The sequence below is a fragment of the Camelus bactrianus genome, chromosome 23 (assembly GCF_048773025.1).
Source record: "Camelus bactrianus isolate YW-2024 breed Bactrian camel chromosome 23, ASM4877302v1, whole genome shotgun sequence".
Classification (NCBI taxonomy): Eukaryota; Metazoa; Chordata; class Mammalia; order Artiodactyla; family Camelidae; genus Camelus; species Camelus bactrianus.
The window spans coordinates 13,276,408-13,301,084 of NC_133561.1; the positions used below are offsets into that span (position 1 = coordinate 13,276,408).

Consider the following 24,677-nt stretch of genomic DNA (forward strand, 5'->3'; position numbering starts at 1 on the left):
TGGACTACTGGGTCAAGTGTTGCTGATCTGAGTTCACGTTAAAAAAAAAAAAGAAAAGAAAGAAAAGAGAGAATAAATAAAAAGAATTAAACAGTGTTATTAACCAGAAGTGAAGAAGGATAACATTGCTCAACTATTGGGGTAAAAAGCAAATTAACTTTTTTCCTGGATTTTTGTAAGTACCTTTCCACATGCGTATTGCAATTCCTCTAGCTACATCCAACAAAATAACTCTGCCAAAATCATCTGTTACGGCTGCCAGTGTGTTACACGGAGACAGACATATACTTTCACCATGGCGTCTAGAATCTGGAAGTCCAAATCTAATAGTTAAAAGAAAATAAGAAACTCAAATCAAAGTCCGATCCTCAAGTATATAAAAGAATAATGAATGCATTAACAAAACAGTCTGCATCTATTTTTATATAGAGAAAAATGAACCTTGTATGGATTAATAGATAATTTACTAACTAATCTACACCAAACATTTTGCAATACAAATGCATAAAGGAGTTTCTCCTATTATAAAATAAAAACACCTAAGTTTCATTTCAGAGATTTTCTATATAGAGATCCATAACTTTATATCTTCAGAGAGTATCAAGTACAACCATCTTTCCTTGATTAAGTGACAGGTCACAGGAAACAACACCCTCCTCACAGCAAACTCAATTTTGGAATACTCTGCCCCTACACAGGCATCTTTTTGTCTATTTTAAGTTCTTATTTCTAATCTGTTCTATTTTTTCCTAGATGTCATATCTTGCTGATACCAATGTACCTGCTTAAAGCAAGGACTTTCCTTCTTCCTAAATAGTTGTCTGTAAACTGCTCTTGGTCTATAATCAATTTTATTAGAACTGTGAGTAAAATAAAAGTGAAGAAGTACTGGAAAAGGTCCAGAAGAGCTCATTTTGAAAAAAGTCCCTGAGACAGAGTTACACCCCTCTTACATCTATTGGATGTAGAGGGCCACTTGGCTTATTTCTTGATTCTTGGGTGATTTTAGAAAATGTGATGTGTTATAACACAATACTTTAAAATGGGGGGAAAAAACCATAGAAGAGAATCTTCAATACATTTTAATGACAGATAACTAGTTATATCTCTTTAGTTGAAGGACATCAAAGACAGGGGAGAGGTTTCTATTTCCCTTCACGGTGGTACTTTATGTTAGGCAATAAAAATGATTTCAGAACAAAATCAAGCAAAAATCACGGCCCCTCTCCCCAAAACCTGAGGAATCCACTGAATATCCATCAGCACTAAGGAAGTAATAAGCAAGCACAAGCCAGTGTACTGAAGAGGGCCTGGATGCACGTGGCTCCTGGTTTTTGTTTTTAAAACTAAGTACTTTTTAAGTTTCTACAACTTTCTGACAAACTAAACTTTTTACTGAAAAAAATTCAACAACCATCAATAAACCAATTTTCCTGCAACGTAAGCTAAGTGCATAGGTATTTGTAAAAAAGCGCACTCAACAAACACACACTGAGAACCTACTATATGACAAGAAGAGAGCTGTGAATAGAACAGGCAAGGATCACCACCCTCGTGGAGTTTACATTCTGGAGGAAAGAATGAGTCCTAAGCAAATGGCTTTCAGAAGCTCCAAAGACTCAGGACATTAACAAATCAGCTAAGCACGCAGACACACCGTACATTTCTAAAATTACTAACATGTGAGAAAAGCATGATGGACTTGCCTTACAGCTAATGGGGTAGCTGGTTCAACCTTGGGTTTTTGCTTCTGGACAGCTTCTTCTTCATGCCTGCTCTTCCAACCAAGCCAACCACTGCAGGGGAAGAAAATTTAAAATAAAGCCAGGGCTGACAGCGTTTTAAAACACAGACTATCAAAACTAAGCGAGATACAAATTACATCATCTTAACTGTGATGTCCTTACCTGGCAGCGTTAAACAAAGCAGAAGTGAGTTTACTCGCTACAGCGAGTGCAACGTGAGATAACAGTGGTTGTGTGCTACCCTGAAAAACAGAACATTTGAAAGAGCTGAAAAATACAGCATACTTTCTAAACTAGGCTTACTTTAAAAAGGTAGAAGGTAGCAATACAATCAAAAGTTTTAACTCTGCTAGTTTAGAGGTAAAATCACTAGTGGTCTAGCTTTATGATTTCTCTTGAAACTGTAATTAATTTTAAAAATGTAAACTAGGATATTAAAATGGCATCATTCTAGAAGGGCTATCGATTTCCTATCCACACACAGCTGACTCTTCCCCTCTTTTTTCTGATATATACTTTTAGTAAGTAAAAAGATGGTTTGGACAATTCTGAGATGTGTGCTTTTTAAGCAAAAACTAGGAACTGCCAAATCTAACACCTAACCTTCCCCAGTCTCAGGAAGCAATTTTCACCACTTTATCAAGAATACTTGGCAGCCTGTTCTGTCTTTTTACCTCCTAATTTACTCAGATCCCTGGTGGGCTGACATCACTAACAACCCTAAGCTTCTGAATATTGCAGCAATATTTAAAGACAACTCAGCTAACCCTAACCCACTCAGGGCACCAGAAACAAAGAAGGCTGTTTGTTTTACGCTGACTTTAGCACCTTTTCAGTTAATCTAAAGAACTTGGAAGAAAGTGAGTTGAGACTAGCTTACACTGAAAGTTAGAAACGTAAACTGCTTCCGATCTTTCTAAGGTTGTTACCACACTCAATTTGCAAATTTGCTGAAAAATCAAGAGTAGCCTTACTCATGATCAGTGATGAAACTCTTACCTCTAAAGCATAGAAGAAGCCTGTGAATGGACTGGACCCTACAGTGATATACTGAGACATGGCGGGCGGGCTGTTTTTAATTGTTGCATTAAATCCGCCTATATTGGAGGCAGTCTTCATTTGATCAAAAGCGGACAGAGTCATAATACCTAATGATAAAACAACAACACATGATTTTAATGCACTGAAATGACACTGTCATTTTAGGTCATTCAATTTTTATTTCAACTCCATTCTAAGAGATGCTAACTGCTTAGTTTCATCTAACAGACAAAAGTCATTTTTAAAAGCTACAAAAATCAATGCCATAAAACATTCATAAGACACAAAAACTGCCATCCATAATCCCTCTAAACAATAAAATATTATCAAACAAAATTTAAATAGCAATTTAAATACAAAATTCAACATGGCACAAGAAATACGGAGCCCACCAATATCTCTGGGTGTAAGCTCACTTCTTCAAGGCAACAACTCAAAGTTTCTTATGCTGCTTTCCAGAAATGTTGTATGTACATAAATGACTGCACACCAAATAAACTGATGTATGCCTTGTTTTTTAATTTAATGAAATATCAAGGAGGCATGCCTCAGTCTTGGCAATTGCTCAGAGTATTCCACTGGGCGGCTACGCCGTAACTGACCTGACCTTCTAGCGGACCTTTAGGTCGTTTCCCACCTTCTGCCATGACAAGTAACACTGCAAGATAGATCCTTGATCTTTCTTTGCAAATCCATATATCGGTTCATCTGTACAATAAATTCTCATAAACAGAAGTACAGGCTCAAAGAGGAGCTATTTTTTTTTGAAAATCTTAAAAATACTGTGACACTGCACGCCATAGAGGTGGTGCCGATTTACATTCCCAACCAAAAAGGTGAGAGAGCATCTGTGCTCCCGTATCCTTCCCAACACAGTGAAGACAAGTACTTTCAGACATCTATCTGCTCTGTAGCCCAGAAATCCCCAGCCCTTTATAACGAAGAGCTACTGTTCATGTCCCCGAGGCTCTGAGAGCAAAAGGAGACAGCCTGAATGCTGCCACCACATGCTGTGGAGCATCAGAGAAGCCAGTGACACTTAAATTCACCTGGGTGGCAGGGCGGTGGGGGTGGGGGGGGAGTGAGCTGAGAAATCTAGAAAGTATCTAGAAAGTAAAGAGCTCTCCACTAGACTGCCACGTATGTGGTCTCAGGCAGTGTCTTCAAACTTGGGTTCTCCCGGTACCTGAAGATACCTGGTTGAGAGGTTCTGAACTCAAACACACTGTAGAACGGAACATGACTTACACTAATTTTCTTATCTATGTGTTGCCTCTGCTCTGAATGCAAGTGATCAAAACCTGCATTGCTCCAGAACATGAGTCCTGAGAAAGGAGATGCCTTTCGGGAGTTCATAAGCACACCACTTACTGGATCCAGGGATTAAAGTCATCAAATGTTCCTTGTAAACGCTGAACAATTTTGAAAGGTTAGTATGCCTGTCTCATAATTATGAATGAATTCATGAGTCAATATACAAAATGTTTTTACTACATGAAAAAATTGGCCTAAGTTCTGCCTGACTCTACCAGCACAAAATCAAAGGGTGAATGGTGTTGAGTATAAACTGAATTTTAAGTTTTAAAATACTTTCTAATTTAATTGGTGGACAGATTTTAAAGAGGGAAGAAAGGAAGCAGAAAGACCAGTTAGATTTTTTCTCCCCTCAATAGTTCAGGCAAGAGAAGATGGTAGTTTGGATTAGCATACTGACAGCAGTGGACATGAGAGGTGGTCAGATTCAGGATCTACTGGGGTGCAGCAGAGACAAACGGTAGCTTGGACAAGGAGCATGAGAAAAAAAAGGAGTCAAGAACGACTCGAACGCTTTTGATATGAGCAAGAGAAGAAGAGAGCTGATACAGACCAGACAGAAGCAAAAAGGAGGCACAAGCCTGATGGGAGGATATCAAGAATCCTGTCTCAGATGTGTTAAGTCTGGATATTCAGGAGGAGTCGGAAAATGAGTAAGAAGCTTAACAAAGAGGCCAGGACTGAAGCCAAAATGGAGACGCTGTGAGTTGATTTCCTGTTCTTGTGTTTCTGACTTTTGAAAGTAGGAGGTGGAAATAGTTATTCTCAAGCATACCCCAATCTGGCTTTCATCCCCACTGCTCTACTTAAACTGCTCCCATCACAGTCAATGAAGAGCTCTAGGTCATCAAATCCAATCCACCATGTCCCTTCTTGAACTCTGTGTGGCATTCCACAGTTAACCATCCCCTCCCAAATTTATATCCATAACCCAGACCTCTTTCCTGACCTTCAGACTCATCTATCCAACTATCTACTTGGCACCTCCATTTGGATGTCCGACTGTGTCCGAAGTTAACTTGTAACAGACACAACTCTCCATTCGTCCACTCCAACCTCTGCCTTCTCCTTTCAGCCACAGTCTGATCATCCACTCAGTTGCTCAAACCTAAAAACTAAGAAATCTTTGATCCTTCCTTTTCTCTCATTTCTCACAGTCATCCCTTAGGAAGTGCCAAATACATCTCACTGTCAACTTCTCCCCAGTGCCACTGCCTCCTCCTAGACAAAGCCATCCTTCTCTCTTCCTGCAGCAAACTCCCTGCTGGTCTCCTCGCTTTCACTTTTTATTCTGCAAGCCTCTCTCTGAAGAGCAGGCAGAGTAATATTGTTAAACAGTCCATACTTAAGACTCTGGCAATGACACCCACTGCGTTTAGAATAAAACCTCAACTCCTCACCCCTACGTGATCTGACCCTAGTTTATGTCTCCATACTTCCCTGGTCCCATTTCCCGCTCACTCCTTCCAACCAAGTCACACCGACCTCCTTCCCAGTCTTCCAGGGCCTGCAGGCCTCTATGTCTGCTGCTTCCTCTGCCGGGAATGCTCCTCCTACACCTGTTCATGCGGCCTGCTTCTTCGCATCCTTCATGTCTCAGGAGAGGCCTGTGCTCACCAGTCTGCCCAGTTCCTTCTGCCTTTACTTTTCTCATGACCCTCTGCTTATTTTCTTCATGATACTTACTAATATTTTGTTATTACCATATTTATTCATTTGGTCTAATTGTTTATTTTTTGCCTCCCCATCACCAGAATGTAAGCTTCACCAGGGCAGGTGTCCCGTCTGTCTTACATTTCTAGCACCAGTATCTCTAGCCTAGGACATAATATTCATTCATTTCTTTGTTGAATAGTTAATAAGACCTTTAAATAAAGATGTACATACCACTAAGCTCAATGCACCTTCCTTTTTTTTTCCATTTTGTAGGCTGGGAGATAAATGAATAGAATAATATTTTCTATCCAATCATTTCTCCTAGCCTGTTTCAATGTCCCAAAGTTTAATTAACAGAACAGGGAAGTTACCCTGAACTGAACTCAACACTTTGGAATCTCGCAACACTTTAACATTAGCAAAAAAGTAAAGACAAATGGAAGTGTCTATCAATAAGGTGCTTAACACAGATTAGAGGCAGACCTCAGAGATACTACAGGTTCAATTCCAGGTCACCGAAATAAAGTGAATATCGCAACAAAGTGAGTCCTGAATTTTTTGGTTTCCCAGTGCATATAAAAACTATGTTTACTCTCTGTTGTAGTCTGTTAGGTGTGCAACAGTAGACATCTAAAAACACAATGTACAAACCTCAATTTTAAAATGCTTTACTGCTAAAAATTGCTAAGCACCTTCTCAGTCCTCAACAAGTCATAATCTTTTTGCTAGTGGAGGGGTTGGAATATTTCAATAATTATCAAAACATGACACAGAGACACAAAGTGAGCAAATGTTTTTGGGAAAATGGCACCAACAGACTTGCTCGACACTGGGCTGCCACAAACCTTCAATTTGTAAAAACGCAGTATCTGTGGAGCGCAATAAAGCGAAACACAAATAGTGAAGTCTGCCTGTATTCTGTGCAAGAAATGCAACAATAAACAAAGAGAGTTGTCTGTCAGGCATCTTCTGTTCCCACCTCTAGATTCACACTCCTTCCTTCTCTCCCTGCTGGCCCCCAGGAGCGGGGGTGCACAAGTCACTAACCTCGACTTCGAGTTGGGTTCAGACAATGGGAAGCCCCATCAGGAGATCAAAGACAGAAAGGAGAATGAAGCCAGCACAGCTATTCCGCGTGGCCACTGGCCAATAGCCATCCTGCTCTTCTGGCACGATTCTATGATTATCTCCAGTGAGCAGAATTTAGGCCTAGGAACGGTTAACAGCTGGACTGCTAATCAGCCCCGAGACGCTACTCTCCCTTGTGGTTCTCCTCTGCCACATCTGCACAGTTTCTCTGCAAATAAAACCTTTTCAATTATTTCAAGGATGCCATCTGTCTTCTAGTAGCACTCCAACAAAATGTATAGCTAGCAAAATTGTTGTGAAAGCCTCTTCATGGATTAGAGAAGGGCTACAATATAGTTGGCAGGATATAACCCTACTCATGAAAACACATCTGTACGTAACCATACACACGTTACACACGCACTGACACATGTACGTCTGGAAGGATGCTTCCCGAGAGGCCGGTGGTATCTCTAGGTGGTAGATCTAAAGGGCTACTTTTTCCTTCTTTCTTTATATGTTTGTATGCTATTTGAAAATGTTAACAAGCATCTACTACACTATAACAGGAAAAAATACGTATGTATTTTAAAATGGCATTTCCTTCTTCCCCACCCACATTTCTACGCTTAATTCAGAAGTTCATTACTTCTTACTGAGATAACTACAGCTTCCTGACTGCACCTGGCTTCTAGTCTTGACCTCCTACAATGCAACCCCTAAACTTCCACCAAAGTGATTTTTCTAACAGGCTCAGTGATACCATTCTCTTGCTCAGAATCCTTCACTGACTCTCAGTGTGGCTGGGAGAAAGATCTCAACTCCTCTGCAGAGTTTACTAGGCCTTCAGAATCTGACTCCTGCTTACACTCTGGCCTCCCTCGTGCCAGCCCTCCTCATTTCCAGCACTCAGGGCACGCCTAGCACCTGCGCACTAGACTACCCAGGTTCTCTGGGTCAAGTCCTACTCATTCTTTCAATCTCGGACTGAAGTCAACCTCCTCTTTCCTGATCCCTCAGCGCAAGGGGCTCCTCCCCTGCTCCCACTACAGCTGGTCCACCTGTCTGCTACAACAGTCGTTATGCTGGGGTACATTATTGTTTCCAAGTATTTCTTCCAACTAGCCTCCTGCTTCCTGACAGCAGAGACCATGTCGTTCCATCTCTGCATTTCCGAGACCTAACAGTCAGCCTTCATATACTGTTTGCAAGAAGAAATCTGCTTTTATCTATATTCTGCTGGTTACATTTTTATAAGACTGATCTATCTGGTAATTATATGAATTAAACTCATCTGCATAAAAATTAAGTTGAATAGTGACTGACTTAAAATTGTAACATACTGCTGCTGAGGGCATAATCATTAAAACTACTATTTCTTAAAGACATTATTAACCTATGAGAATCTCTAAGTCTGAACTACTTTCCAAATACCTCACTAAACGCAATGCATTTTTCTTTTCACGTAAGAATAAATCGGTATTTCTAACAAATGAGATACTTCAATCAAAGTCTAAGAAGTAAATTCCAAAATAATTAGAACTAGTAATGCTTACCAATACTAGCATGATCAATAATTGTGTCAATATCTTGTAGACCCCACTTCTTATAAGCCAACGGTGGTGGCTGTATGTTCTCATTGCCTGATGCTGCAGCTGTCAAAGATAAAAATCAGACAATCCAAACTTAAATAATGGAGAAAATGAAGTGTTACCAAAAACATCAAAAATGTAATAACTTGATTTATTATTCTAAAATTTCAACCAAAAATAATGAGGCAAAGGAGTGTAAACTGTGTGTAAAGTGAGATTTACTCACACCTAGACAATAAAATGCAAACATTAAAAAATAAGTTGTTTAAAAAAAAAAGAAAAGAAAAAAAGAAAGAAAAACTAAGTTGGCTGTCACAAGAGAATCTGGGACACTCAAATAATTAGAGAAGACTACTAAAAATCCTAGACTACTACTAAAAATCAAGATGAATTCAAACTGCAACTGAGGCCAAGTAAGCGATTTCTCCCCCTTGAGAAAGACACTGAATAAAATCCTGGGAACGGCAACCCAGTGCCTTTGTGAAAAACTAAAAACCTGACAAATATGCTCAGCGGAAGTACACATACCACGGTCTCTAATTGACCGAGGCCAGGCTTGACAGAAAGATATGCTAACAGCAACACCACTGCCAGAAAAAAATGAATGAAGAGCTGCTCATTAACTTCAGCATTTATACCCAGTGAGTGAGTAACGAGAAGAAAAGCAAGTCACACCCCTCGTCACAGGCTCATGCACAGGGTCCGCTGAGCAGCACGCCCTCATGCTGCGAATCAGAACACAGCTGGGCGCTGGCTGCTGAGGCTGGAAGGCGAAGCAAAGCACTCTGACAAAGCAAAAATGGAATCCTCTGAGCACTTCAGATCTGATATTAAGGCCAAGAAGAGAGAATTTTTCTATATTGTGAAACACAAGTCACAACAATTTGCAGCTAACTAATCAGAATTATTTTTAGAGCAACTTACAATAAATAAGAGGCACTAAATGGCTTCCTCCCTCCCTCCCCCCTCTTCCTTCCTTCCTTCCTTCCTTCCTAGGAGCTAAAATGGCTTTATGGTTTCATACATAACAAAATAAACAAATTCAAAAATAGTAAAAATGAAATGGCTGAAGATAGCAACTATAATGATCTATTTCTGTTTTTAATTGAAGTACAGTCAGTAACAATGCATCAGTTTCTGGTGTACAGCACGATGTCCCAGTCACACATATACATACATATATTCATTTTCATATTCTTTTTCATTAAAGGTCATTACAAGACATTGAATATAGTTCCCTGTGCTAACAGAAGAAATCTGTTTTTTTTTAATCTATTTTTATATATAGTGGCTAACATCTGCAAATCCCAAACTCCCAAATTTATCCCTTCCCACCCCTCTCCCTGGTAACCATAAGATTGTTTACTATGTCTGCAAGTCTGCCTTTCTTTTGTATATGAGTTTCTAGTGTCCTTCTTTTTTTTTTTTTAGATTCCACATATGAGTGATATCATATGGTATTTTTCTTTCTCTTTCTGGCTTACTTCACTTAGAATGATGATTTCTAGGTCCATGCATGCAAATCACATTTCTTTATTCTTTTTTATGGCTGAGTAGTATTCCATTGTATAAATATTCCACAAATTCTTTATCCAGTCATCTGTTGTTGGACATTTAGGTTACTTCCATGTCTTGGCTACTGTATTATAATTATCTATTTCCAGTTTACTTTATTGGCAGAATTCTTACCTAAATAAAATCACCAGTCTCTTTAGGCATATATATTATTGGTGGCTGTTTTTAAGTGTTCCCAAGATAATGAAGATAATGAAGCTTATGGTGGGCTAAATTTAAATAATTTAAAAGATTATGAAAATAGGCACAAAAGTTCAAATTCTGTCTTCAGAGAAAATCATATACTATTAAAGAACCATATAACCAAGACTTCAGAATTTTACTGATCATATCAACCTGTTAAAAAGACAGTGACAATTTTTCTATCATAATATTAGATGCTGCATTCTTTCTCTAGAAATTGTTTCTTTTCTGTCTTACAGTTTAGTTCTGGATTTAGGAATAATCTTTATGAATTGGTTAACATATCTTAATTAAACTCTATTTTCAGGGAGCCATCTAAATAACTTAAGAGTTAAGCATAGTTTGTTTTAGGAACATTAAGGCTCCTTTACCCAAATCCAGAAGAAAGCAGGGGAAGTCAGCACCACTGCTGGTATTTTCACTGATTTTAAGGCTTTTATTCCCCATATTTTAACATCTCTGAAACTGGGATCTTAAAATCCATGGTGCGACTCTCACTGGCAGCATTTCCACTTCTTAGGGGTATACAAAAAGTGCACGTTACAATCAATGGCATCTTGAATTTGATGAAATACAATATCCTCTTCTAAGAATATAATAGCATCAGAGGGTAAATTACAGGTAGTACAAGTTAAGAAATCTTGATTACTTGTGCACTTTTCATGCCGAAGTCTGGAAATGATGTAGTCGCCTATGCACACAGTATGTTTAGGTCTCCAACTTTTCTCTGTTCAGTCTCACGTTAGGGTGAAGAAGCCAGTGCTAATGCCCTGTCAGGTCCCACCTTCTGTGGAGATGCCCCCCCCTGCACACAGTGTGCTGTCTTTACCCCCAGTGAGAATGGAAGCAATGTAGAATCACAAGATTTTATTTAGCATGCTGGCCCAAACAGCTGCTCCTCTAGAGAGAAGTTTGGCTCCTCAGCTAGACGCAACTAAGTTCTCCACCCCTAGGTTGACTCTCTCTGTTAACCGGCCAAGACACACTGCTGACTCAGTGAACAAAGCTGCTGTTCTACTGGCAACACGCAAGGAGTGCTGATGCCCCAGCCCTTGCCTTTATCTTCCTAAGCAATCTGCCCAACAGTGCACTCCCATTTCTGCAGCAGCAGGCTTTTTTCCCTAAAATCTAGTTCAGGAGGCCCTTTCAATTTAGAAAACATACTTAATTTTCTGAGTAGGTTAAATTAAACATGACAACCATCACCAGAAGTTAGATATTTCTTGCCAAAAATTACCTTTTGCTACCTGATTTCGGCAGGCACGAAGAGACTGAAAAAGGCTAAATCCGTCAATAGTCACAATGGCCGCTGGATACAAGATGCTCAACTCTTCATTCTATTAAAGAAAGAAGAAAATAACAAGTTTTCATCGTTGCCAAATAAGCATATCTATTTTTCTATTATAGCTAAATGTCATGATTAAGGTAAAATTTTAAAAATTATAACTAACCAATTGTCAAGCACCCAACACACAAAAACAGTATCAGGCAGAGGAATAGTCAAAATAAACAATTTCAGAATGCCTTTTGGCCGAGGACTTAAAATTCTCAAACATGAGCTTTTGTACACGGTGAAGAATGTTTTCAGGACAGATGGTGAGATTAACCAAAAAAAATCCACAAGTTTCATAAAAATGAAATATAGTCACTGTATGGATACAAACAATATAGTAAAATAAAAAGAGGAAAGAGATGTATTTCAATACATACTGTCACATATAAACACACTTCTATATGAGACTATACCACGTGGTGTAACCTGTAACATGTTTTTTTATTACTCAATAATATGTCTGATATTTTTACATTTCAGTAAGTGAGCAAATCATTTTTTGTTGTGGCCACGCTGTACTGCACCGTATGTACCAAATTCAGTTAACCAGTTCCCATGGGTAGACGTTTCGTTTGGCCTCCTGCTTCCACCCTCGGTCCCTACCATCCATACTCCATGGCCAGCGTGATCTTCGTGAGACAGCAGATCACACCTCCCTCCTGATTAAATCACTCCAGTGGCTCCCTTCTGCATTTAGACTCAAAACATGAACTCTTTAACCATGCCGCAAGATCCGGCACCTATCTCTAAGGTTGTCTCACCTCTCTCCCCTTGCTCCGTGACCAGGAAGGTCACTATCAGCTCAGTGCTTTCTATGTGCCTGAACCTTCACCTCCTAGGTCTTCATCTGCCTAATTCTTCTGATCACTCAGGTCTCAGCTCAAATGTAGTGACTCAGAAGGGCTACACCCGAGCCTCTGCCTCAAACATCATCTCCATTCTCTTGTCTCATTACAGTCTCATCAACATAATCCCTTCCTTCATAGCACCTCTCAGAGACCGAATCATCTTGGAATCTCTAGCTGTTTATTACTGGTTTCCGCCTACCATCCCCAAACTGTAAGCTCCACGAAATAAGGAATCTTACATAGCACAGGGAACTATATTCAGTATCGTGTAGTGACCTATAATGAAAAAGAATATGAAAACAAATATATGTATGTACATGTATGACTGAAACATTATGCTGTACACCAGGAACTGACACAACACTGTGAAGTGACTATACTTCTATAAAAATAAAATAAAATAAAATAAAATAAAATAAATAAAATAAAATAGAAGGAACCTTGTGTGTCTAGTTCACCAGTGAATTCTCAGTGATGAGATCTGGGCTGGGCACATAACAGGCAGTAAATAATTGTTTACGAATGAATTAAATCTTTTCATTATTATGAACATTCTTCTGTATATATCTTTTCATGTCACTTTAGTGTAAATTCCTTCACGTGGGTTGGCTGGTAATAGAGTATTCACAATTTTCATTTTCAATCGTATTGCTAAACTGTCTCAAGAAAGTGTCTCTCAATTTACATTTCCACCAACAATACATGAGAGCGCTTGTTTCTCTATGTTGTCACCAAGTTTTGTTAATTTCACCTTTTGCCTATCTGAAAGGTGAAAAATTCTCAAATGTAGTTAGTTGCTTACTGTTCTCAGGATATTAGTACAGTCCAAAATTTTATCATATGCTTTTGACCAATTATATTCCTTCTTTTGAGAATTGCCTTGCCCCTTGTTCTAGGACTGTTGAGGTGTTTCTACGTTTACTTTATTTTTTTTATTGAAGTATAGTCGATTTACAAATTTTGTGTTAGTTTCTGGTGTACGGCAAAGTGATTCAGTTATTTATATATATTTTCTTTTTCATATTCTTTTCCACTACAGTTTGTCACAGGATATTTACTGTAGTTAGTTCCCTGTGCTATACAGTAGGACCTTGTTGTTAATCTATTTTATATATAGTAGTTTGTATCTGCTGACCCCAAACTCCTAATTTATCCCTCCCTTACCCCCTTTCCCCTTTGGTAATCGTAAGTTTGTTTTTTATGTCTGTGAGTCTATTTCTGTTTCGTAAATAAGTTAATTTGTATCATATTTTAGATTTCTCATATAAGGGGTATCATACGGTATTTGTCTTTCTCTTTCTGACTTACTTCACTTAGTATAATAATCTCTAGGTCCATCCATGTTGCTGTAAATGGCATTATTTCATTCTTTTTATGGCTGAATAGTACTCCATATACCATGTCTTCTTTATCCAGTCTTCTGTTGATAGACATTTAGGTTGCTTCCATGTCTTGGCTATTGTAAATAGTGCTGCTGTGAACACTGGGGTGCATGTTATCTTTTCAAATTAGAGTCTTCTCCAGACATTTGCCCAGGAGTGGGAATTCTGGATCATATGGCAACCCTATTTTTAGTTTAAGGAACCTCCATACTGTTTTCCATAGTGGCTGCACCAATTTACATTCCCACCAACAACGTAGGAGGGTTCCCTTTCCTCTAGGTGTTTCCATTTTCAAAGACATTTGTGGACCACAAGGGGTGGGAGGCAGGGGACAAGGGAGCTGGCATGAAGGCTCACATGACAAGGCCACAAGGCTAAGCTTATACGGTCCATTGAGCATGACTGTGGGGAGAAACCCTCCTGACTAATCACCAGCTAGTTCACTTATCTCCAGAACTAGACAGTCTTCCTGAAGAAGATACTAATACAAACACCAATGGTCCAAAAGCTGCAGAAATTGTGCTAGATGACAGCGATCTTTGTGCAGAAGTCATAGCCATTCCAGTCCTGGCTCCCAACACTGTACATCTATTATAGATCCCCTGTTACTCTGGACACAATCTCTCACGGTACCTGCTCCGTCACGCCAGGATGTCGCGGGATTTCATAGGTCCTGCATTTGAGCTGCAGCACTGGGTCCTCATTCAGAAGCTGTGCAAGCAAGAGCACGCCATTCTAGGAGGAAGCACAGAGAAGAGCCCTGGCTTGTTTCCTTACCCACACACCTGGGCAGGCGTGGCCAGGCAGAGGGTGTCATGCCCCCAGCAAGCCTTCCATGGATGGCAGGTAGTCTCTCTTCAGAAGAACACAGCTTCTCCTCTCTGTAGCTCCCACCAGAACTTTCTACGACCACCCCTGCCCCTGTTCCAGCCTCCACCCCCATGAAGTATCAACTGCAGCCTAGTGGCAGGTAATGGGTCACAAATGAGCATAACGGAATGCATAACTAGGTATTCTAGTCAACTGGTGTTTTTTAACTGCGTGACACTCAACTCACCTCCGTGTAGAAGCGTACATAACCGGAAGTGAAGCCCACCACAATGCAGGTCCAGTCTGGACGCCCAGTGGAACTCCTGCGACAAACAAAACGGACGATCTCAATAACTCATGTATCAAAGCAAAGCAAACAAATGACTCATTTACCCTTACCTCTTTTGGCTGGCTAGAGGGATACAGAGAGCACTGGTGACACACTCCCTAAAAGCAAAAACAAAATCACATGTTTACCTAACGAATTTATCAATTACTTTTATTTCTCTATAACTTGACATTAAAGGGCAATTAAGTGGAAGATGAACTCTGTGGATCAGTTTTATCCACTGCATAAGTGAAAAACAGTGAAACGCCACCATTACGTCAGGTCATAAAATCCATTTGTATAAAAGATAATGTCACATTCACTTAAGGTTAATAAAAACAGTATTTTCACTGTCTATTGTCATAAAAAGCACAAAAGTCAAGAAAGTGAACGTTTACTGTGCACAACTGATTATTTACAAAACTAAGAAAATATCAAATGATCACCAGGCAATCATTTCCTGCCATCTACCTCCCTCCACATCAGCTAAGGACTCAGGCAGCGGTGGGAGGAACTGGCAACCACGTCACAGACGAGCGGCATTTCTGCTGAGCATGTTACTCTGGAGACGCACTGCATTTCAGTTGGCGGGCAGCTTCTTTCATACTTCGCAGAAACTGCTCCTGATAACCTACTTCTCAGCACCTGCTAAGTTAGCTGTCCCCTAGAAGATTTTTTTTTTCCTGACATGCAGACTTGAAAAATTTGTCTAGGGCTCAGAGACCAAGCCTCAAAATTAAAATAACTCCTACTGACCAACTTTGATTTAACCTGTCAAACCTCAGGACCATCACCAGCTTACTCAAACCACTGTGAACACTCTCCTCTATACATCAAACTAGATAATCACTGAACAAAATTAAGCTTTCTGTTTGTTTGCTGTCTCTAAAGTAGCTGAACCATTACATTTGCTTTGCATTTCTGACAAATTAAATGTCTTCAAAATGCTTTGACTGAGGACTTGAGGAGAAATATTACTTATTTTGGTAAGAGTAGAGAATATTTCAGTGAGTCTCTACTAAGTGCCCGGCATGTACTATGGACTCTCACTTGGTTGTCTTTCATCTGAATTCAAAGTCTGAAGAATCTTATTCATTCTGATCAGATAGCTTTCAGTCACAAAAATTTATCGGTGTTGGCTCCAGGTTCTGGGTGAGCAGCTCCGTCACGGAACCCCGCTAGAGACCTGGTTTTAAAACGCTTATTGGGTCAGTAGGAAACGTGAATTAACCAACTTGCATTTCTGAAGTATTTATGAGTTTTAAGAATTAGTGGCGAACTGTCACACCCTGCAAGCACCAGCCCAATGCTGGCAAAGCAGAGAGGACAATGACCACCCTTGACTGTTCAGATGAACAAAATTAGTAATGAAGAGCTGAGAAGGCAAAATGTGGACGGGATGTTACGGGATTCTCTCTGAACTCTTCTATAAATCCTCTCCAAATAAAAGGTTTTTTTTTTTTAAGTAATCATATGATAAATAAAATTAGAATTCCCTGCCTGAGTCACGCTCTAAACTTCTAAGGCCGTGATGAATATACATTTACTAAACATTGCAAATGATGAAGCTTCTTAACAGATTCACTTACAAGTCAAACAATTTCACATATACGTTTAACGCACGGAGACACACAAAAAATTAACTGGTACTTACCCTTCTTCGACATTTAAAGAACCACTCCACCCAACAGCAAACTGCATTTCTTCCTTCCCTTTATCACTATGTTTCCATTTTGCTGAAAAAATAAAGTTATCAAACAAAATAACTTTCACTGTAGTGTACTAAAATAGTAATTTACAAATTTCCCTCTTTCCCTTTAGAATTATGAGCACAGAATTGACTAGTGCTACATTAATTGATTTGAGTCTTTCTACGGGTAAATATTAGATGATGTTTAAAATACTTATAAGATGTTTATAAAACACTCTCTTTAGTCTCTCTTTCCTCCAATGAAATCCATATAATAAAGTTAGTAATTCTTATGTACCATTCCACCTTTTTATTTATAAAACTCCTTTTGACAGAGAAAATTTTTCTATTAGATTCATGCTACTGGATGGAAAGCCTACTTTATAAGACTGTGAGTTTTCAAATTAGAGTTGAAAGTCACCCTAACTCACATTATTACCTAGAAGTGGTCAGTGGCCTTTTTAGCTCTGACCATGCCTGGTAAGAATTGGGCGATGCCCAGTACTACCTCTGAAGGACCACAGAGACAGCTCATGTATTTGCAGCCAAGAAAGCAAAACAAAGAGGAAAGAAAGAGAAGAGAAAGGAACAAGAAAGAGGAAAATGAAGAAATAATAAAAAAGGAAATTAAGAAGCGTTATATAACATGACCAATAAACTATCCAATGCCACCATACAATACATACACTAGAAGTAACACTTGTTCTTTCTACCTAATCCATTTTCTGTTCTCTGCATTGAAATAAGTGAACATTATAGAGTACTTACGCACTAGAAATACAGCTTTTTGCTCCCGAGCTATAACCATAAGATCATTGGTTGGAGACAAGGATAAAACACAATCTTGAAGCCAGGAAGTTTTTTGTGTTTTGCAAGTATTTCCTTCTTCTTCCTGTGGGTAAAACTACAGTTACTTACATGCCAAAATACCAAGACTATTCCAACCCCGCTTGTCCACCTTGAAGAGCAAGGGAGCAGAAAAACAGAAAAAAAAATCTTCCTAATTCTTTTACAGTCTCAGTAATATTCCTTATCAAAGCATGTCAGAGACGACCAAAAAACAAAACATCCCCTCAAGCAAATCTCAGTTTTGAATATTAACGTAAAATTTTTAAATAAAGCAAACAGCAAGACATGAAGAGAATGTCCCATAGGGATCATTCTAGGAATGACTCAGTGTTAGGAAACTTAGTAAATAACCCTACTCGAGACAGACAGCTAGGGAACCTACAGCTAGACAGCAAAGGAAAAATGATCTGATGATTAATTACGGTTGTAGGATCTGTAAAAGTATTTGATAATTCTGACATTCTTTCTTATGTGACCTGAAAGGTGTTCTGTTTTTTTGTTTTTTTTTTTCAATTGAAAATGTATCCCTATATAGGTAAATTCCCATGGTTAGAAATTCAGCAGATCTGAAAAGGTCCTCTTTGAACAATCTCTCTGATATTCCTGCATTCTAGCCACGCAGCTGTTTACTCCAGAGACAAAGACGTGACCGGTTCTTGTGTGTATTCTCAGAGACACTGTGCGCACAGGCAGATACATTTACCCTTTTTCCTCCTTTTCTGACACAAGCGGCAGCATGTTATACATACACTTCCATACCTTTTTCTCTCAACAGATACCTTAGACTATCCTGTTTCCAAAATGATGCCACCAATAAGGATGAGCTCTGCATGTTTACATTTGCTGAAAAGACAGAGAGTTTAAGGAAGTCAAAGATGGACAGTGTTTAAAGACTAACAGGCCCAAACTCGGTTTACAATAAAAAAGGTGGAGTCTTAGGCCAGTTAAGAAATGTGCTCCCTGCCACACAATTGGTGTCAGAGCCCAAAGGAGAACCCTGCTCATCTTGGTAGGCGCCTGCAACAGCTCTTTGGGAAGCCTGTCTCCTCCTGGGATTTGACTCTAGTCTCATAGTGAATCAAAAGCCTTTTCTCAAAAAGAACTACCCTTTTACTTATCGCTTATACCAGCTTAATCTTTCTCTAGTTCTGCAAACCGATTTAGAGCTGTGCGGAACGACCTGCACACGGGAGCCAGCACATTCCTAAGGCATTTCTTTAAGCACTCTATTTAAAAATACTTTCCCTCTCTTTTCTGTCTTTCCATCTCAAGTTCCAGTTCCTATTTCAGTCCTACCTTACTCTGACTTTTACCTTCTTTCGAACTTACTGCAATTAAAAGTCTTACTATTCTCTGCTATTTACTCTGTGGCTGTATTTCTCCCACACTAGACTGGAAACCTTCTACCTGGCAAAGCCTATGCTCTCCCCAGCTCCTCAACTCCACACGCAGCACAGCCCCAATAGCAAAAATGAGTAACCACAGTCCAAGTTCTCCTTACTCGTATTCATAAAGATACCTGAATCACCTACTACTTATTCTTGCACAGGAACCTCTATGACAACGAGCAACTGATTCAAAGCTAATACCCTAAGTGATGTATCCTGAAGTAACAGTATCTTTAGTAATGTTTTCCTAGAGTAATATTACAATGTCATGCTTCAAGATTCTGGCTGGCACATCCATGGCAGGTACAAGTTAGACAGAAGGGACAGAGTATTGCCCTCTTGGTTGGGCCTAGGACTCAGTGCCAAACTGTGATCAAGCCTTGTCTGACACCATCCCAGCAGAGGGACTACAAGCGATCCCAGAGCAAACATGAAAGTTGCCCCGTGAGAACCAACCAAGATGAAAGCACGAGAAGCAGACATCACTTACATGAAAGCAAATTCAGAGAAACTATTTCACGATGACTAGTTACATCCCTAATCTGGCTGAGCCACCTCACAGATGTACATCTGTAGTAGTAACATGAAACCAGAAAAAGATCACGTAGATCAGCACTCCAGTTTCATCTACTGATGATGGGAGGAAAAGAGGGTGAAAACCAAAATCTTTCGTCATTCTTCACTGCCTTTCCTTTTCTATGACCTCTCTAACTCTCCACCTTTCCTTGTGACTGTGGGACTAAAAGCAGATCCTCCTAGTTCGTCATGGCCAACTTGGATGTGTACAAGCTGGAGTTCCATATACCAAAAACAGGTTAGAAAATACTCATATGATTTTATTACACAAGCACATCTTGAAGATACTGCGAGCTGGGCTCCAGACCACTGCAATAAAGCACATATCACAATAAAGCACATACACATTTCTGACTTCCCAGTGCATATAAAAATTATGTTTACACTGTACTATATAGTCTGTAAGTGGGTAATAGCATTGTGTCTAAAGAAATGTACATACTATAATTTAAAAATATTTTATTGATAAAATATGCTAACCATCATCTCAACCTTCAGCGAGTCATAGTCTTTTTGCTGGTGGAGGGTTTCAAATATTTCCCAATACGTCCAAAATGTGACAAAGAGACACAAAGTGAGTAAATGCTGTTGGAAAAGGTGCCAATAACCTGTATGCTGCAGGGGTGCCACAAACCTACAATTTGTTAAAAAAAAAAAAAAAAAAAAGCAATGTCTGTGAAATACAGTGAAATGAGGCATGCTGGTAGGCTATTATGTTATTACATCATATCATCATTAGGATTTGATGTGTCATGAAATTCTAGATCAAAAGCTTCAGTCTGGCTGCTTGGGAATGATGCAAGCTTGTCATGAGATGCAATGGCACGTGCTCTTAATACAAGCTCCATCGCTCTTTTGATCTACAGCCACACTGGGGTGGGGAGAGCAACCACAAGTTCCTGGTCATCACATGTAATCCTGGAGGGACAGTATTCAATGCATCAGATTCAATAAGATTAAAACCCTCTAATCACACAACTGAAAAAAAATGATATCCTTAAAATTATAAAGAAAGGTAAAAATTTGTTACTGCTCCATAGGTTTTGCTATTTTGCCCCAAGCAGTATGAATTTTTACCAGAAAATCATGAAGCAAATTTAAAAATTGAAAACCACTAGGAGTGGAGGTAGGAGAAAAAATCTTATGTAAATCAAATTTCTTTCAGTAAGTCCTCAAAAAGAAAAAACAAATCCCTTAGCTCATTGGGATGATGTATCAACAGTCAACATGCTATAAAGGCAAACAAAGAACAAAAGGATGAACATGCCCTTAACTGTTCTATAATGTCTGCTACTTCGTACCCAAGCGATTTGGTAGAAATCAGGCCACAGTCACTTGAAACCTCCTCTCACAATAAAGAAACCCTTGGGCACCATCCTAAGCAGAGCACAGTGGGTCCACTAAGAAGTGCTGACCCAGATGTATGTCTGGGTTTGGTGACTGACTCAACAGGAACAAGACAGGGATGACAACAGTGATCTGGATGATGTACACAGCAACATCGGCCAAGCACTTACTGAGTGCCAAGTACTGTGTAAAGGGCTTTACACAGAAATCTTACTTAATTTCACTGTAACTCTATGAATAAGATTCTATTACTACCCCCATTTGGGGATGGATGACTTCCCCACATCACACAGACGGAGCATGGATTTGAAACGCAGGCACTGGAGTTTAATTGCACCGGTTTAATTGCATTAACCCTCTGTGCTGCTTCCACGCTATGCTGCCCTGGGAAGCCGAGCCCTGTAACCCAAAGTGCCACAGCACCTCTAACCCCGCTCTGCTCTGCTGTTCATTCAGAATGAAGGAGTGACAAGAAGCTCTACTCCACTTCTAGACCAAGAGACTAGTGCCCCTCAATGATTAAAAAAGAACAGGGAGGAAAGAGAGCTGTAAAGGCCTGGTTAAGAATGTGCCATGCAGAAGACCTAAACAAGCAATTCTCCAATGAAGACATACAAATGGCCAATAGGCACATGAAAAAATGCTCAATATCACTAATTATCAGAGAAATGCAAATCAAAACTACAATGAGATATCACCTCACACCAGTCAGAATGGCCATCATGCAAAAGTCCACAAGCGACAAATGCTGGAGAGGGTGTGGAGAAAAGGGAAACCTCCTCTACTGTTGGTGGCAATGTAGTCTGGTGCAGCCGTTACGGAAAACAGTATGGAGAGTCCTCAAAAGACTAAAAATAGACTTACCATATGATCCAGCAATCCCACTCCTGGCCATATATCCAGAGGGAATCTTAATTCAAAAAGATACATGCACCCCAATGTTCATAGCAGCACTATATACAATAGCCAAGACATGGAAACAATCTAAGTGTTCATCAACAGATGACTGGATAAAGAAGATGTGGTATATTTATACAATGGAATACTACTCAGCCATAAAAAATAAAATAATGCCATTTGCAGCAAACACAGATGGACCTGGAGATTGTCATTCTAAGTGAAGTAAGCAGAAAGAGAAAGAAAAATACCAGACGATATCACTTACATGTGGAATCTAAAAAAAAAGATGAACTTATTTACAAAACAGAAACAGACACACAGACTTAGAAAACAAACTTTTGGTTACCAGGGGGAGAGGGGGTGGGAAGAGATAAACTGGGAGCTTGAGATTTGCAGATACTAACATAAAAAGTAGATAAACAACAAGTTTATACTGTATAGCACAGGGAACTATATTCAATATCTTGTAGTAACTTATGGTGAAAAAGACTATGAAAACGAATATACGTATATTCATGTATGACTGAAGCATCAGAAATTGACACAACATCGTAAACTGACTATACTTCAAACACACATACACAAAAAATTTTAAAAAGTTATATAGAAGTACTTTTTAAAAATTCTACCTTCATCTTTGTATGTGTTATAAACTGATGCCAAAATATTAAAAAGAATGTGCCAGGAAGTCTCAGCACACATTCAAGCAAGCTCATCCTTGTTTTGTACCATAAGGGCATCTGCCGACCAATTAGATTTTTCTGAAAACCTCCTACACAATAATGGGTCCCACAGCTATGAAGCTATGAATAATGCTTCCCTGATGATACTGGTCCTAAAATAATGCCATCATTTGACAAGGTAGTTAATTTCCCCAGAGAGGCATATCAAAAAAAAAAAAAAAAATACCCAGCACCACCAGGGCCAAGTTGGCTTTCCACAAAAACCAGCGAGTACCCAGTTACTTAAGTTAACATTAGATGCATCCATTAGCTATAAAACATAGTCCCTGGTTGGGGTAGGGAAAGAGAATGTATTTTATTTCAGCATAGCCTAAACTTCAAGGATTTTTCTTTGACTTGAAACTAGTAAAAATTTTTTCTTAATCTGCACAAGTTTGGAAGCCACCAACGTGGATTATAAAAAGGTATCTTTTCTCAACAGTAGGGCTGTGACAAATACATATTTAAAATTTTTCTTTCTTTTGATTTTAAGCCTACAAATTTGTCAAACAACTATCCTTTCACAATGTAGCAGAGAGTAAAACTGCAGTAATTTAACCAGCCTTTCAATTATAGCTGCCCACTCCAAGGGCTGGTAAGTTACCACTCTGGACTCAGTGATAAATGTTTTTTGGTGTATCAGCTACTGTGATGACCAGATAGCCATTGAAGTAGCCCAGAGTAATTTTTCAAAGCTTTCAACTTTAGTTAATATGTCCATCATTTGCAATTTTTATTGTCACTCTCATTGTGCTAACTTTCCCAGGCATGTATGTGAAACAGTGCTACCACTAAAATCCAGTATAAACAAGGGGCTGTCAGTATATTCACTGTAATTCTCAGTAGTTTACTACCTAAATCATAGAAATAAAACAGTCACCTCACCTAAAACGAAGAGAAATAAGTGCTTCACATAAAAAAGTAACTAAACAAAGCTATACAAGTTTTCTTTTCTTTCTAGACTACTTTGAGCATATGTGGTATATATATATGTGATGGAATACTACTTAGCCCCAAAAAAGAATGAAATAATGCCATTTGCAGCAAGATGGATGGACCCAGAGATTATCATACTAAGTGAAGTTAGTCAGACAGAGAAAGACAAATACCATACGATACCCCTTATATATGGAACCTAAAATAAGATACAAATGAACTTATTTATAAAACAGAAACAGACTCACAGACATAGAAAACAAACTTATGGTTACGAAAGGGAAAGGGGTTAGGGGAGGAATAAATTAGGAGTTTTGGATCAGCAGATACAAACTACTATATATAAAATAGATAACCAACAAGGTCCTACTGTATAGCACAGGGAACTATATTCAATATTCTGTGATAAATCATAATGGAAAAGAATATGAAAAAGAGCATATATATATATATATATATATATATATATGTATATATATATGTATATAGAACTAAATCACTTTGCTGTACACCAGAAACTAACATAACATTGTAAATCAACTATACTTCCATATAAAAACATACAAATTAAAACACTGAAGTGGCATTTTATGCCATTCTGATTTTGCAAAGATTAAAGTTTGATAACATACTAGGGGCCAACAATTTCAGAAAGAACCTGAGAAAAGCAGGCCTCTGTAAGAAAACACATTCATCTCTCATAGTCCTAAGTTTCCCAATATTGATAAAAACATGGGTACAGAGAAATAATTCACTGTTTACAAAATAAACAATAGTGCACAGTCAGTGATAAAAAACAATTAGCCCAGAGATGTTTTCACTTCTATAATTCAGAGGGCAGAGAAAGGCACTCTCATATACTGCTGTTGGAAATGCACAACAAAGGGGGCAGCCCTTTGGAAACACCACTCAACTATTTCTATTGAAATTTGAAATATGTATACCTTTTAAAAGCAATTTCACCTTCCAGAATTTATTTATCTGGGAACACAAACTATCTCTGACTTCATGTGAGCTAATGAATTTCCCTGTCATTTAAGCCAGTTTAGATTTTCGATTCCTCCTAGGTGAAAAGATACTGCCACATGTCGGGACTCTGCCTACCTTGCCCATCGCTATATGCCCAGCACCGAGACTGTGGTGGGCCCTTAAGAAACGTGGTGAATGAGTAAGTGAAAGGGTCTAAAAGGATAACTAATGAAGGAGACAGAATCCTAAAATAGCTGTTCTCCATTTGGCCCACTGAGCTATAAAGTCATTAAATCCTTAAGAACAGGCATCTCCTTAAGCACTATTAAGTAAGTTCAAAAATGTTCTTGACATAAATTTTTAAATGTCAGCCTAACACTGAAATATGCCACCACCATTACAAAAGGGAAATGCCACCATAAAAA

The 24,677-nt window shown here is 38.9% G+C and overlaps 1 protein-coding gene and 1 non-coding gene across 2 annotated transcripts in view; both read right to left on the minus strand.

Annotated features, from left to right (window-relative positions):
* The window catches only part of RAB3GAP2 (RAB3 GTPase activating non-catalytic protein subunit 2), a 75,665-nt gene that overhangs the window by 35,178 nt on the left and 15,810 nt on the right, over positions 1-24,677 (minus strand). The window contains exons 3-13 of the mRNA XM_010974000.3: positions 17,334-17,457; positions 16,530-16,611; positions 14,947-14,994; positions 14,795-14,870; positions 14,371-14,472; positions 11,412-11,511; positions 8,381-8,479; positions 2,745-2,893; positions 1,908-1,987; positions 1,707-1,796; positions 184-323 (exon numbers count right to left, since the gene is read on the minus strand). Of these exons, the coding sequence (XP_010972302.1) occupies positions 184-323; positions 1,707-1,796; positions 1,908-1,987; positions 2,745-2,893; positions 8,381-8,479; positions 11,412-11,511; positions 14,371-14,472; positions 14,795-14,870; positions 14,947-14,994; positions 16,530-16,611; positions 17,334-17,457 (1,090 nt within the window). The remainder of the gene's footprint in view (positions 1-183; positions 324-1,706; positions 1,797-1,907; positions 1,988-2,744; positions 2,894-8,380; positions 8,480-11,411; positions 11,512-14,370; positions 14,473-14,794; positions 14,871-14,946; positions 14,995-16,529; positions 16,612-17,333; positions 17,458-24,677) is intronic.
* Positions 6,022-6,153, minus strand: LOC123614021 (small nucleolar RNA SNORA36 family). Its single transcript, XR_006721489.1, has one exon. It is a non-coding gene; the product is annotated as a small nucleolar RNA SNORA36 family (small nucleolar RNA).